We start from the raw sequence: 16,348 nt of genomic DNA, 5'->3' as shown, positions 1-16,348 counted from the left end.
TATTCTTGCCAATCTCACTACTTGTTCTAGTCAATAAATTGTCTGAGTGGTTTGGGGTTTTTTTCTGAATTGAACAACTACAAAAAAAGGTCGCTGAACTAAGGTGGTGGTGACATACAACTCAGACCATGAACTGAGTTTTGAATGGGCAGCTTTTCTGACTCCTGTATTAGTTGTTGCTTTCATATATTGTTGCAGAGTAACAGGGTAGACTTCCACTTCTGACAGAAGTGTAAGAAGGGGTATTGGAAGTCATAAGATCATCAGCTGGGATAATCCTGTACAAAGAGAAGATCACCATACAGAGTGGATCCACTTTTTGAGCTCAATTCTCTCAATAAGTAATTATATAGCAAAGCACAATATAGTTGATTTGGATTAACTTGTAAGGGTTATTAATTTGGAGTTCACAACACCACAGGAGACAGGGGTAAATAATATCAAGTCATTTGTGCCAATTAGGAGGAACAGGCAGATGAAATGAGGGCCTAAAATGGCTGGATTGCAGTGAAAATGTCATGTCCTGGTGACAAAGCCCTTTCCAAGAAGAAGGAAAGAAGGATGGTATTGCATACCCTTCCTTGACCTGCAGCAGAAGGACTTTGCAGAGCACTACAAGTGTTAGAGCACTAGGAAATGTTCATTTTGGCCCTCACCTCTGTAAATTCCTTGCATTTTAAAGTAAAGAGGCTCTCAATTTCTAAATCTATATTTTCTGTTACACGTTCCTGTTAACACTTGCTCCGAACACAGGGAATGGCAAACACTATGCCCAGCTGCTGTAACACCAGCAATGGTGTGTGTATGTTACTACACGTTCTCTTGATGTACATGTGGCTTTGATGGGTGAAGCCATGTGTTCTAGAAATTGGGCTGCTGGAAAAAAGTTTGTAATTTCAAGGCATGTGCATAAAGGCACACTATCAAAAGCATTTGCCAGAAACACACAGAAAGTACACAGGCCTATTAAGCAGGACATAAATTTAGCAACCAGGAGAGCACTCAGCCAAACAAGCTTTATGAAATAGAGCATTATGAAATAAAGATTGTATGGTAAAAATCCACATTTAAGGAGGAAGTGAAACAATTTTTTTATATAGGTACACAGATGCACAGACACGCTCATATATTGTACAATAAATTGAAAACCCAGATTTGAAGTTCCATGCTTCAGTGATTTTGACTATTATTTTTCTTTTGACTCTTTCTTTTCATAATTAAAAACAAAACAAAACAACACTAAATAACTACAGACAATTCGAATATTCTAACACTTCTACAGCCTCATCTCCTGCAGTTCTCTCACTTTGGGCAACATACTCAGTACTTAGTTCAATCAACAAATTAATGGCTGTATCCATTTCAACTCTGCTAGGCCAGAATCAGGTTCTGAAATACATTTAGAGACATTCAGAGGCTAAATGTTTGTCTTCTATCCTGCGGCATATAAAAGAAACTACAGCATTAATGCAGGTGGAATTAACTGCAGTTTGTACCAAAGTACTCCAAACTTACTCGAGTGTTGAGAGAAGAGCCTGCATGGATGCACAAGGCAGCCTGAAATGGAACAAGAGAATGAGATGAAAGGCAACAGAGCCCCTTGCCATCTTAGGATGCTCTAGGAGCACTGTACTGGCAAAGCTCACACAAGGCCAATGTGAGAGACACATCCTTCCAGAGAGGTTATGTTGGGCACAGATTACTCTGGGGTCCCTACAAGGGTACCAAATGCCATCTCTATGCAACTGAATCCCATTCTGCTACCTACAGCCTGGATGAATTGCCACAGCTGCCAACTTCTGGATTATGTAAATGCACTGTACAAGTAAACTATAAGATTGAATCTAAGTAAAGCATTCAACTTTAGGTCAATTAAGGTTTAATCACACAAATACTAATAATGTGGTCCATAGGCTCTCTTTGGTATACATAAGTATGTTTTTTATGATGAGGCCTGGAAAGATTTATCAGGACCATCAGTGAAAATGTGCTCCTCATGGTTCCAGCAAAGTCCAAGTTAAAACACACATTTAAAAACACTGCTTTGAATTTTAGCAATGCTAATAAAACCAGAGGAGACTTTCCAATGGCTACTCAGTTGAAGTTGACTCTGCCTCTTTACCTTAACTGAACAGGAATGTCTGGAGACGAGGATTCGTACTGTGATTAATGTTCACCTATAACACACAAGAAACAAATGGCTTCTCCAGCTTTTCTGGAGAAATTGATTGATTTGCTTTTTGGAAAGTCAAGGAATTATGCCATGCCTCTATTTACAAATCAGTAGACAGTGGTAGAACATGTTTGCCTCACAGGACCAATGTACTGTTAAGCTGATTTATTTTTATTGATGTTTGCAGGATCCCAAGTGTGCTATGTAAATCCAAAGAATTAAGATAGAGGAACTTCTGGCAATTAAAATATTGATGAAGGCATAAACAACTTATTCATGTTGTATAAAGTTATTATGCAGAATTATCTTATTAAACAGAATAACCTAAAACTTGTATTACCTATATGAGTTGCAGATGTTAAATGACAAATATACAAATTAACACAGCAGTATCCTACATATTTCAAGGATAAAATTTCAACTAGGAAAAATAGTAAAAGGTGGAGCAAAAGTTCTGAAGATGCTGCCATGACTGGCACTGCCTACATTACATGGAGAGAAAAGTTCTATCTCACCGTAAACAGTAGACTTACACAGTCAATTTTTTAAAATTTGCTATTTCACATAAATAGCCCCACTATCAGTTCTGTAGACATCATCATAAAGTAAGCATCAAATATGGAAAAAATCAGTAAAATCAAAATCTAAACATGGGAATGGAGGAACAGGCTAAAAGCAAATCAGCACACTCCCTGCCAAATTAATATTAAAAAAAAAAAAAAAAAAAGAAAAGAAAAAACAATGAAAATAAAGAATTATCTCCACAGAGCTTAGATATGATCTTAAAAACTACTTACCTCTTACACTAAATAGAATGATCTTGAATTGGCATAGTGAGTGCAATAAAAATAAATATTGTCCTGGAGTTTATATTTCAAACCAGCTGTATGCAGGGCTAAGTACTTAAGACTGTGAAATACAGATATTTAGGCCAGGTTTCTCAAAAGCTTAGGCCAGACAACTGGAAGTCTGAGATGCTAAAAGCCATTCTGTCTCTTTAAGCATTCAAGATGCTTCTACCAATTCACAGAACCATAGAACATAACCACTGAACTCTTGAACAGAATGGTTGTCACCATATTCCTAAGGGACACAATCATACCTCAGATACCTTCAGATTTATTAGTACATATATTTATAAAAAGAACACCTACCTTACACAGACATTTTTGTGTAATGATTGACTAGCTTTATATGAATGGTTTGTTACAATCACTGTAAACATGTTTTATCTCAATTCCAACGTATAAAAAGAAGCTTCATCTGCTGAGTAATTTGATAAATTTGCCTTCCAAAGAGACAACAGTTGGCAATAACCACTGAGATCTGTGATGAAGTCATGGCTGCTTTGTCTCTCATGCAGCAAATTTGTCTGCTCCTCAGTGTTTTGTCACTCATTTAGATCCTTTAGGAGTTCCAGTATCTTTTTCCAGTATTACATAAACCTGTATATGATATATTTCCTGAAGGCAGGGTGGGCACTCAATTGAATGTATAGAGGTGGATTTTATAAAGCTTCTAATGAACCATAGAGAAGCATCAACCTTGGGAGACTATTATCTTTAAGGTGCAACTCACACAAGCAGCATGCTCCAAAACATGCCTGTATGTCATTCCTTCATGCCTCCATCTCCCAGCTGAGCCAGGACACTGTGAGATGACACACATGCCACAGACTCATCTAACTTCTTTTCCACTGAACACAGCAGTTCTTGCTAAGCAACACACTGGGGGAAACAGGAATTTTCAAAATCTTTATTTTAGTCATTTAATACAGCTTTTGAAACAGGTCCAGTCCCACGGGGCTCCATCTGCAAAAGATTTTTTAAGAGCATATGACTAACTGTACAAAGTGAGACAAAGATAAATTCATTCAGAGGGGGTCCAAAAAAACATATATCACTGATTCAGTAAAATGGCCCAAAGAATACCCATGTGTCCTTTTGAGAGCCAACAGACAGCTCACACTATAACATTGTGGACTGAGGACAGGCCATAATGGGGCCATTCATGGTAACCCCTAAGGAAAACAACTCACCTTTCCCTGTTTTTCATGCAGATTCTGTTATTAATCCTGAGAGGGTGCAGTCCAGGAGCTCAGTGGTAGAAGGTACAGGGAAGTAATTCTGAATAGTTCTGCAAGGATTCTTCCTGGTGGAGTCAGACAATTCCCAAATGCCATGGGAAACACAAGAGGAGGAAACACATTACTTCATGACCTCTACCAAAATATAAAATGGAGTCAGAAGAAAGATACAATACTTCATCCCAATATTAATTAAAGCCCACATGAAAAACAATCACACTGTTGTCTGCTAGAGCACCTGTACACAAAGGTTATGTTTGTATCATTGCAGGTGCCTTAACACGAGCTCTTTGTATGCTCCTGGTTCATCTGTATGATTCCATACTTTGGTTCATGGCCACTGGATATGACTGCTCCCATCAGACAAAGAGAAAAGTATATAAATATATACATATATATGTATATATATATAGTATGTGTATGCATATATATGAAGAGAACAGCATGTTTCATTTCCCATCAGATCTGGGGGTAGCTCATGGCATATTCATGATGAGAAGATTTGGAGAACACAGACTGAATAGGTGTGAAGGGACACTGAGAATGACAGTTGACCAAAGCAGCTGATGAGAAGAGGCATCTATCTGGGAAATATTCAGTTGTACCACGCAAAGATCCAAGCAACAGCTGCAGTATTTCATAGAAACACTGTGAGCTCCAAGAAGCAGCAGCTCAGGGAAAACTCTAGAGATGCATATGGAATTCATCCAGTATTAAAATGTTTCATGGCATGCCACACTTACATGGGTGAAATGGAAACTCTCATCAGTTACAGACTCCTACCTTTGGCTGTATATTTTAAACCTTTTCATCAGTTCCCAGTGAAACACAAATGTTGACTGTTTACACAGCTCTCAAATACCATTTCCAGGATTTTTACTGATTGTACAAGAACACCATTTTGTAATATTTGTAACCATCAGTGGCTTATTCCTTCATTTTGCAAAATTGTTTGATCACTGTCTTTTGACTGTGTTTAATAAACATAACAAACATTTCACAGCTTTCAATGCCTACCTATACCACTTCCCCTCCCTGCCTCAATAGCTAATGTAGATACTGGTTTTTTAATTGTTTCTTTGAAGTATTCAAAATGAGTCACTGTTAGAGATGAAATACAAAGCAGGATGTTTTGATGAAACATATGGCAGACAAAACCTCAAGCAGACTGATAGGGATTATTGGCAGTTGTTCTTTTTCACTCCCCATTCTGCAGGGAATAAGATACTGCTAGAGACCATCTGGGAAATCCATCTAGCAAATCCCTTGTTGTTGTAGGGATCTAGGACATCAACCACGATTCCAGTTCCTCACTGTTTTCTGTGGCACATTACAGCTGCTCCACTGTTGTTTTCTGAAAGGCTGAAAGTTATTAATCAGAACTCTGTGGACATTGTGAACTGAACTCTTGCACATCCTCTTGGAGTAAATGTCCATCATCTAGGTTCCCTTTTACAGAGGACTAGACTCAGTAATTAAAGTTAATTTCTTACAGTGCTATTTTCTGGAAAGTAATACTGTTATATATATCTATTATTTTGTTCATAAAACCCAAAATTTAAGATAGGTCTTCCTATGAGCCTTTGGAAGCAGATGGAGAACAGTGGAAAATTACCAGAAGAAGCAAAAGGCAAGCAACAAAAGGAAAGGTGAAAGAGAATAAAATAGTTAAATATTTCTAAAGCTGAATTCTACTTCTCTTTCCCTCTATTAAAAATTTCAGCTATTCACTTCTCTCACATCATCCAGCAAATCCAAATGCATGAATAAGTAAGTATCCAAAAAAGCATTCAGGGTTCTATTGTAATTAATTATTCCCAGAAATTGCTATGGAGAGCACAAAAAAGCAAAGCTTGAAGGTATATCAAGCATTCAGCAAGACATTTGACTACTGGCATTCATTCAACAAGAAAAAAAATTTAGAAAATGAGATAACTGTAAGACAATTAATAAAAATTATATTTATTTTAAAATCTCATCATTATATTGTTATAAATATTATTAAAGAAGAAAAACCTTTGACTTCTTTCTTCTCTTTCCTCAGGACTTGTCTTGGCATGTAGAAAATAATTCAATACCAGAAAGAAAAAAAAAAGGAGTAACATTCATGATTATCAACTTCTTGAATAACAATATAGTTTTGAAGGTGTCAAATGGGTAGAATATAGCCAAATATGAAGCCACTCATCACAGATTAGTTTTGAGGATCAGCTCTTCAATCTCAGCATCTGAAAAATAAAAAACATGTCAGCTCATTAAGTATAAATAATATTTAGACTAAAAATAATCACAGTAGATAGCAATATTGCTGCGCCATTATATCTTGCTCAATTTACCATCAAATAGTGTTTAATCTTCCAAAAGCATGATTTGCTCTCAGTCTTTTTCTAGGTGGCAGATGAGCTGTATGTGTGATAAACAAAGAAAAAGGAGCAGCAAATAGTTTAATGTGGTAGGACTTCAGCACAAATCCAATTTCCTTCCTAATGGGGAAAAAACCCAACAAACCACAACAAAAAAAAAAACCCCACAAAAATAAGAGTTAGGGATTGTAACAAGGCCCAGCCTTGAAGGTGTCTATCAGGACCAAATCTAGGCTGAAGTGAACAAGAATTTGTCAGAAAGGTACAGACATGTGCTCCCAGACTGATGAGTTATAAAACGTTCTTGGCAGTAAACAGGAAGAGAAGTAGTAATTTCAGACCTTACCTCTTTGATTGCAGAGGCACTTGATAGCTTTCTCTCTTGTCTGAACAGATGTCCAGCCACTAAAACCAAGTTGGAGAAAGTCCTGCATCTCCTTCATGTACAAGTGCTTCTTTTTTGATATGAGTGACCAAAGACTCCAAAGGTAAAAGCAGATGAGGATAGACAGCTGGATCTGTGAGTAACACACATGCAATCTGGAATCAAGAGCACCACTTTCTGGTGTTTGACCCATGTGCTCTTTCTCCTTTAAAAAAAACTTCTGAGAAAACTTATAAAAGGTCACATCAAAACTTATTCTCTTCCATGCCAGTTTTACATTAGCTGGGATTTCATATGCATATGGAGTCAGATGGTGTTCTCCATTACAGGTATGTGAATCTGGAGTAGCATCATCAACTTCTGTTTAATTCACCTGGAGCTACATCATTGTTATAAATGCCCTGCAGGAAATCAATTTCACTTTCAAGAGCTTTCACTGAACATGAAAACCTGCTAGCAAATGTACTGCCAATGGGAAGAATTAGACACAGAACTGATGGTATCATAGACAAAGGACTTTGATGAATATGACTGCTAGAGAACAGTACAGAATTAATATTTTCTGAAAAACACAACACTGATTTTTTTTTTTTTTTTAATGCAGCTGTAGTGGCATGAAAAACATTTCTTCAAAACAATGATGTATTTAGCCATTTATTATGGGTAACCCCCAAAATCAGAAGGTTCAAGTCTGGAAAAAACTGTGCTCTATAAAACCATAGTTGTTACATTTGAATAATGATTAAACAGTGCTTATTGAACCACTAAACTAACATCAATTTTTTTTGGTACCAAAGACCTTCTGAGTGGCCTCTAGCAACTTCTCTACAAAACAGCAGCAAAAAAGAATGTATTTTTTTTCTTCGTAGAACAAACATGCTTTATCTAAACAACAAGTTAATTGACTTTTGGAGTCAGAAAACTGTGATTTTCTTAGCTTGCTTGTTTTCTAAACGTAGGGAAAAGGAAAATCAAGGTGTCAGATTAAATGGTAAAATAAAACATAAAGGACTCAGACTTTATGAGAGCAACTTCTAACACCCCTATGCATGAAGCAGCAATTCATTGAGTAAGGGGGGGAAAAAAAAGGCAGATTTGTAGGTGAGTGGGCAGAAAAAATTGAGAAGTCACAAAACTGCTTGCATGCACTTTTTGTTCTCCTTTCATTGAATTCTCCATGCATAGGAGAACAAGTTTATCTTCTATTGTAGTGGGTCTGTCTCTCAAGAAGAGGAAAGCACTGACATGCCAGTTACCTTTGCACACACTTGAGCATTTAAAAGAAGATAGATACTTCAACAGAACACTTGAGCCTGCCTTCATACACCTAAGGTGTGAGATGCAAGACTAAAGATGTAGCCTTGTATCACCTTCACATAATGGTGGCAGGGGTGCATTCTGCCTTCAGTTCACTTCTTTTACCACCTTGACTTTTAAATCTCAGTACAAACTATTTCCTTGCATTTAGTGTAAAGTAGGAATGATGGAACCCACTGGTTAGCAATTAAGGCAAAGCTGGAAGATGTCACCATCCTCTCCTCTGTGCTGTGATTGGAATGATGAAAGCAGACTGGGCCCTAGTGGAGCCACAGGCTCATTCTGTGCTGGTATCTCGTAGCTCCAGAACGTTTATAAGGCTGGCTTTGCCTTCTGCCCCACTCCTGTTGTTTGCCCAAAATGTAGTATGCCACTACTTCTAATAACATGTCCTGCCTGAACCTTTCACCAGACTTTGCTTCACTCTTCATAAGTTAGTTATGACAGTAGCAAACAGTATTTCATGCTAAGTCTCTTCTTAGTCCTAACAATTAAGCCATAAAATAAGGCTGTCAAACTCCTGGACTGCAGACTCTTAAGATACTTCCATAAACAAAACAGCAGTCAGTAAAATATTGCTTGAACACTTTCTATCTGACCATGGAAATGAAATAAAATATACCAGTTAGAACAAACAAAACCAAAAAATATAATTTCTTCTTATGCCATACCTAGGTAGTGACATCCAACTTAAAGCAAGGAAGACAATGAAAAGTTCTGAGGAGAAACTAGTTGGAATCAAAAGATCCTTTCTGACAGGTTAACTCTCCATCCAGATTAATAATCTTAATTTGGGCATTTAGCAAAATAAACTAGATGGGCAAAAGGGTAATTTCTTTGTACTAAATAGCCAACATGCAGTCTAATGGTATCCTCGAAAGACAATTCTATCTTACCCTTTCCAGCTTGTCTCCTGCTTAGAGCTGAGGTAACCATCTCATGTAAGTACCACATGACAATGCTCTCATTCAGCTGAAACCTGTCTATTTCACTTGAATATAAATAATCATGATGATGGAAGAAAAAAAAAAATGAATTAAGTAAAAAAGGAAAGAGAAAACAACCCAAAACACCATCACCAACACCGTTCTTAATAACATGCAAATTCCCAAAGTCCTCTAATTCCTGCTTCAAGTAGATGCACACCTGTTTCACAATTCATTAACAATTTTTTAAAAATAAATTACTTCCTAAATTTCTCCACAGGACTCTATCAGTCTCTATGAAAGTGCACTGCAATTCCTAAGGATTCCACTTGCTTTAGAGAAAGCCATATGCTCCCTTATTTTCTGACCATGGCCATTTCCCTAAGGAAACCTGCAGACAGAAACACAGGCAGATGGGAACTAGACAGGCAGTGACTCCACATGCCTCAGAAACACAATGTCAGATGTGATGATATTTGCTGGATTTAAGGAATGACCTTCCACCTTTTGACAAGATGCAATCCCATCTTTCAAAAGGAAAGAGAGTGAGGAAGAAATACATCAAGGCTCTACCTTACTCCTTGTAGAATGGTGTCTATCTGTGGCTAAATTCATGTGCCCTTCTGGAAACCAGATGGATTCACCAGCAGAAGACAATAGGATTATCAGTATAGTTGCATACACAGGTCAGGCTGCTTGGGCAGTCATGCCTGGTGTCCCTTGGTAATTATGAGCTCCAGCAAAGCAGATGTTTCAAGATTCTACAGCTGAACTAACCACTGAAGATGACTAAATTTTAACTAGAGTATTGTGCAGGAACTTTAGACTTCACTCAGGACCGCATATATGCTCTGCCTTACAGATGCCACACAAGGTTACAGCCTTTAAATGCTTTTTTGGGGTGGAGCCTGTATTAAAAGCAGAGAGCATGCCAGGCTAACCTCCCATAGTGTAGGTACATCCATTACAACACTGCCTGAAGTTGCAATTGATGGAAGCAAACAGCCCCTGGCAGTAGCCCATGACAATAACACTGTTCTTTGCATCAGGCTGTAGAAAAAAGATGGAGAAACATTTCAAAAAGCCAGCATTAAAGGAGACAGAAAGATTTTAGTTTCAGAGACTACATAAAAGTTCTGCATTGTGGTGAACCACTGTAACTATAACGATATGCACATTAGAATGCAGTATTATAATTAAAGGTAATGGTTTGCAGCAATCATTATTTACTGTTCTCTTCTTTAAAGCTATGCTTTACTTCTCAGACTTAACAGAAAATTTCTTATCTTGTGCAATTCTTCAAGAAGCCAATTACACACTTGTGCTAAACAAAATGCATATTAAGTTAGCCTACAATACATCCAGAGGGTGTCCAACTTTCTATCAGAAATTTTGTCTGGCAGAAAGAAAAAAAAACCTACAGTTTGCAATTAGTAGTTATCTGGACAGAATGGGCACATGTGTTGTCCATGTTACATCATTTTCATGCATCTCCTAGGTATTTATGATCAGCAGCATATATGTATATCTGGGAAATTCCACAAAGAAGTTTTTGCATATTAGGAGTACTACTTGCAATACAGGCATAACCAACCATTTATTAATCCAGGTAAAAAATGGCACAATGTAAGTATGACTGGTGAGCTCAAAAGCCTGTTTTCCCATACTATATTACAATAACCTTGTTATCCAAATGCAGAAGGGAAATCATTTTAAAGGAGTAGGTTTGCTGTATTTATTGCAATAAATAATGAAGAAGAGATAAAGCTATATAACGACTTTCCAAAGTAAAATATATGGTACAGGACGTAGCACGAACAAAAGAATCACCAATAAAAAAATCTCAGTGCTACAGAGGCTCCACGATGGTCATACAAAAACCCAGCAGGCTCACACATAAGTAATGATCTAAAATAATTTATATGTGCATGTCACTATTTGAATTAATAGAACCCCATTTGCAGAGCATTTGCTGATGAATACTTTCTAGGGTTTTGCAGTACAAAGACCCAGCCCAGTTAAGTTACATATATATTTTTGCAGCCATGCAAAATTTCACAAACTTCAGTTTAGCCTTAAATGGTTGAAGAAATTTCTGCTAGTGTGAACAACTAGGTCTTATTGGAGGATCTGTTCCCTAATATAAGCTTAATAAAAGCATACATATAAAGTGTATATATACATATACATACACATATACATACTTGTGTACATATATGCATTTAACACTATGAAAACCCATTTTTCCTTGCACAGCAAATTTTCAGTGAATAGTAAAACATTTTGGATCAGATGTTAAGGTTGTTACAATTTGGCACTCCACTGCACTCAGCACATGATCTTTTCAGAAAAAGAAGAGATTACCATACAAACTCAGTGCCTGAACTGAGGATTCAAAGTAACTCTGTCCACTGAAATGTCATGCTTGTTTAAAGAGTGCTACTAACACCAGTTTTAAAAGTCATATTCAGAAGTAACTGAACCAAGCATTCTTTAAATAATATACTGTAGTTGTTCACAGGGTTATCTAATCCCCTGTTATTCATCAGTCTTTTCAGGCAAGAAAACTGGACTTATAATTAAAAAACCAAACTCTACATTTCTTACAAATCACAGATTACATCCCCTGTGTCCATAGGCCTGATTTTAGGAAAATGCTAAGTATCCCTGTTTTCACATCCAAGATGTTTTCAGAATGACACACTATTTTAGCAAATTTTCCCTATAGCATAAGCATATAGTAGCTTCAAATAGATACAGACAAGATGAATATTCTGAAAATGTAACTTCCAAAAAGAAGTAACCATTTTCAAAAATATTTCCTGTCCTAATTCCTATTAGCTGTCACATTTTCAAAGAAAATTTGATGGAAAAACTACCATTTTTATCTCAACAGCTTCTTCTGATCAAAATTCTGCAGCTGATATAAAATTATCTATGAGAACATGTCAGCCAAGAGATCTTATTAGCTCCATTCCTTTGCCTCTGAGTTTCACTGTCTTGACCATCCCAAGAGAGTAACATCTTTCACAGGTTAAATGGGACATTGTAGAAGTTGGAGGAAGCATAATGTATTTCTTCCTCCACTATTAGCCCAATAATTGAAATATATTTCCCCTCACTTAGAAACCAGATATTTTCTTCCGTAACTCATCTTACAAATCTCTAACAATCTTTTTTTTTATCCCAAGACTGTGTTCTTCCTGAAGTCTTTACTCTATATTTAATAATCTTTACTGCATATCTAATTAATCATATACTTAAATGAACTCTAAGCATCAACATGAGTTTCACTAGGACAAAAAAGAGAAGACAAATCTGCATATTGTTGGCAATATAGAGTGGGCAGGATGACAGCAAGTGTGAAAGAATGTATTGATGTGGGGGATGATTCTGGCCTCTTAAAATTTGTAAAGAATAAGATGGTTTTGATTGTCATCTCAATTCATTATAGATTTTTAACACTTTCAGATAATTTTTTGGAACGGATTCAAATTGCAAACTGAACATTAGGCTATGTTCTTGTCTTAGCTATAAATGAGTTTCACATTAAGACTCCTCCCCATCTTTCCAAGCTTATTTGTGTATTTGCAAGAGTGATGGCAAAAGCAACAACTTACCTCAGGCAAAAGAGCCTGTGTGTCTGTCAATATTTGGGTGATGGGCCTATAAAAGGTTCATTAGAACAATCTGCCCTGAAGCAAAAGAAGGTACTGTTCACATCAGCCAATTTGGAACCCACTGTGCAACACAGAGCACTGAGTGAATCCAGCACTGGGGTTCATACAGGCAGAGACTAGAGCTAGTCAGAATATTTTCCATAAAATGCAAGTCTGTGAGAAAAAAATAAGTATTCTGTACAGATAAACAGTTTTTCATAAAGATTTCATGGAAAACGTGTTGGCATACACAGTTTGCTTAATGGCAATTAGAAAGACCAACAGTCTCCCATTCAGTCTCCCTTTGTTCTACCCACTAAAACTTAGATACTTAAGTTACAAAAACACTACAAGTTTTAATTTTTACGTCACAGGCAATGAAGATAAGAGATAAAACCTTAGCATGATCTAGATATCAGTCATGTATCATCTCTCTAAGTATGCCTAAGGATTTTAACACTCCTGTTTCAAAGCCCTGTAAAAACAATGTGCCCATTCAAAGTACATCTATGGTGTCATGCTACTGAAAGCTAGTGACTAGCATTAATAGTTTTTGGATTCAGGACTCACATCCTATTATTGCTGCTGTAGAAGTGGTAAGCCAGTTGGTTAACATATATTTAAAACAAAAACAAAAAAACCCAACCAAGTTGTGACCAGTAAGATCAATGGGTAAATTCTATGACATGTGCCATTTCTTCACCCTCCCAACTCTCATGAGGAACACCATCCTAGAAAGCCAGCTAAATTAATCTATATGATCTGTCTTTATCTACAAAATAACACCCTTGCTTCTCCTTACCCACATAATAGAAACTACAGCAAAAGCCCGCAGGGGATTACAGCTTCTTAAAGCAAACTTGTCAGTTTTAATTCAGGCTAGATGCCCACAAAACACAATCATGAAGAAACCAATCAGTTCCTTTCAGATGATGATAAACCACTGGTAGGATTTTTCTTGGCCATACTTAACAGTCATATGGATTAATTTTTGTCCAGGTTCTGGTGAGAAAGAGTTCGTTTTCTTCCTGGTAGATGGTACAGTTCTGTGTTTTGGATTAAGTATGAGAATAATATTGATATCATACTGATGTTTTAGTTGATGCTAAGCAGTGCTTACCCCAAGTTAATGATTTTTCGATTTCCCAGGTTCTGTTGGGGAGCAGGTGCACAAATGGCTGGAAGAGAGCACAGCCAGGACAGCTGAATCTGAACGGGCCAAAGGGATATTCTGCACCACAGAGAATATTACCCACTATATAAACTGGGGGGAGCTGGCCAGAAACTTCCAATCACTGCTCAGACACTGACTGGGCATTGGTCAGTGGGTGGTGAGTAACAGTATTGTGCATCACCTGTGTTTCATGGTTTTTATTCCTCTTTTGCTTTTTATTGTATTTTTTTCATTACAATTTACCAATAGTAGTAGCAGTAGTAGTAGTAATATGCTTTATTTCATTTATTAAACTGTCTTATCTCAACCCATAGGTTTTACCTTTCTTCCATTCTCTTCCTGACTCCACCAAGGCAGAGGGGAGTGAGTGAGTGGCTGTGAGGTACTTAGTTGTCAGCTGGATTTAAACCACAAAAATTCTACAGATACATAATAGATGTGATGAGATGGCCATCTGTAAATATACATACATATATATCTCCATATTTATATATATATATATGTATCACATTATATACATATTTTAATATATTTTTAAAATTGGTAATGTAGACAGTTTTCAATAAATGGATTGATAAAATTCATGTCTGATGGAGAACTACACCATTTTTGCCTGTGTGTCAACATAATATATTTGCCTATAAATATGTATTCACCCATGTACATCCACATACATTTAATGTACGTATGCATTATATATGTGTAACAGAGCATACAAATCTACATATGGCATTTAGGTAATGATCTGACAAACATTAGACACATCACATTAAGTGCTGAGCTGGGAATAACCTTTAGTTTGGCCCCACAAATCTTTTTCTTTTCTGAACTACGTGCTTCATATCTGGACCATGTGGAAGCATCTTACCTTGCTTCCATTTTCTCTTGCCTCCCGTTCCATCTTGAGATCAGAAATTAGGAGAGTCTTGTATTTGTTCTTTCCATTACTGCTGTGATCATCTAGTCTGTATTCTGAAGTCAGCTGAGCAGAGAGGGGACTGTCACTCAGGTTCAGAGGCTGCTCATCCTGCTCCAGATTTGTTTTGCCATTACTGTTGGTTTCTGCCATCTCCCTGCAGTGTGTTCCCCCTGAAGCATTGGAACTGTGTCCCACGGTCTCATTGCCATTAAAACTCTCTGCAGCTGAATCATCTATTAAAAGAGATATATTTTCAGTCACGTGCCACATAATCATCTCTGTCCACTTTAAACATAATTTATGTATTCACAATGGGTTTTTTTTTTCAAAACAGAATGAAAGCTGTTTATATGACTAGCACCAGCACATTTCTGCAAAAAGCACAAACACACTCCTCCATGTTTGCAAGTAAAAGCTTTAAGTAAATCCATAAAATATTATTAAGTAAAGGGAAATTGTCTGGGCTGACACTTTAGTACCTCTGTGTACAAAAAGGATAATCACAAAGGATTTTTAGTGACAAAGTGGTAAAATCTGCCTTGATGAGTCTGTCTGTCCATATACCTATGGATCTATTTAGATTCTTATACCATGCTCATTAGTGGGCTATTACTTATTTCTGAAATCAACAGCGGTGCACATGGTACTGAGAATCTGAATCTCAGGTTTTAAGAGTGCAGAAGAGCACGTCACATCCATAAATATCCTCTTGCAGAGATACAGTGTAAATACATCTGATGTGTTCACTGCTGGCAGCAGAGATTATACTAGAAGAGCAGATTCCAGAAACAAAAATCCTGTCTTCATTTTGTTCAGGTGCCCATTCACTTCTTTCATTCATTGTGTGTCATAATATACTTAAAAATACTGATAAATAATGGACTAAATTATAAACCTGAAAGCTCCATCCAAAAACTCTGGCTGTGTTATTGTTAGCTTTAAGATTTTACAGCTGGATTGTATGATTAATATGTGTCTTCACATACTTATGGATTTGTGTATCCTGTTCTTGTCAGTACCAGAATTTGCCACCTGTACTACCACTGAGCCCTTCTTTACTTCTAAAGAATCTTTTGGCCAACAGACTATCGAGTAAAACATTTTCTTTTTCAAAGAATTAAATGGCAGCAGAATTTGGCACGCAATTTCCCCTCTTCTTGTTCTCCAAAGCACCTCATTTTTGACAATTTACACGGTTTTGGTAATGGTGCAAACACCTGCCCAGGGCTCTACAAGCATTTGCTTATTGCAGACTATGAAGCTGGAAACAAAACTGGGGAGTCAGCAGTCAGGAATGTATTCTGATTGAAACTGGAGATATGGAATGAGATGGATGAATTAATATG

General features: G+C 36.9%; 1 protein-coding gene across 3 annotated transcripts in view; it reads right to left on the bottom strand.

Moving 5' to 3' along the window:
• The window catches only part of NOL4 (nucleolar protein 4), a 188,148-nt gene that overhangs the window by 64,707 nt on the left and 107,093 nt on the right, over window positions 1–16,348 (bottom strand). For all 3 annotated transcript variants that reach the window (XM_056485610.1, XM_056485611.1, XM_056485612.1), the window contains exon 6: window positions 14,952–15,235. In XM_056485610.1, coding sequence (XP_056341585.1) covers window positions 14,952–15,235 — 284 coding nt within the window. The remainder of the gene's footprint in view (window positions 1–14,951; window positions 15,236–16,348) is intronic.

The sequence above is a fragment of the Oenanthe melanoleuca genome, chromosome 2, assembly GCF_029582105.1.
Source record: "Oenanthe melanoleuca isolate GR-GAL-2019-014 chromosome 2, OMel1.0, whole genome shotgun sequence".
Taxonomy (NCBI): domain Eukaryota; kingdom Metazoa; phylum Chordata; class Aves; order Passeriformes; family Muscicapidae; genus Oenanthe; species Oenanthe melanoleuca.
The sequence above is the reverse complement of the archived record's forward strand: the minus strand, read 5'-3'. Positions and strand labels throughout refer to the sequence as shown.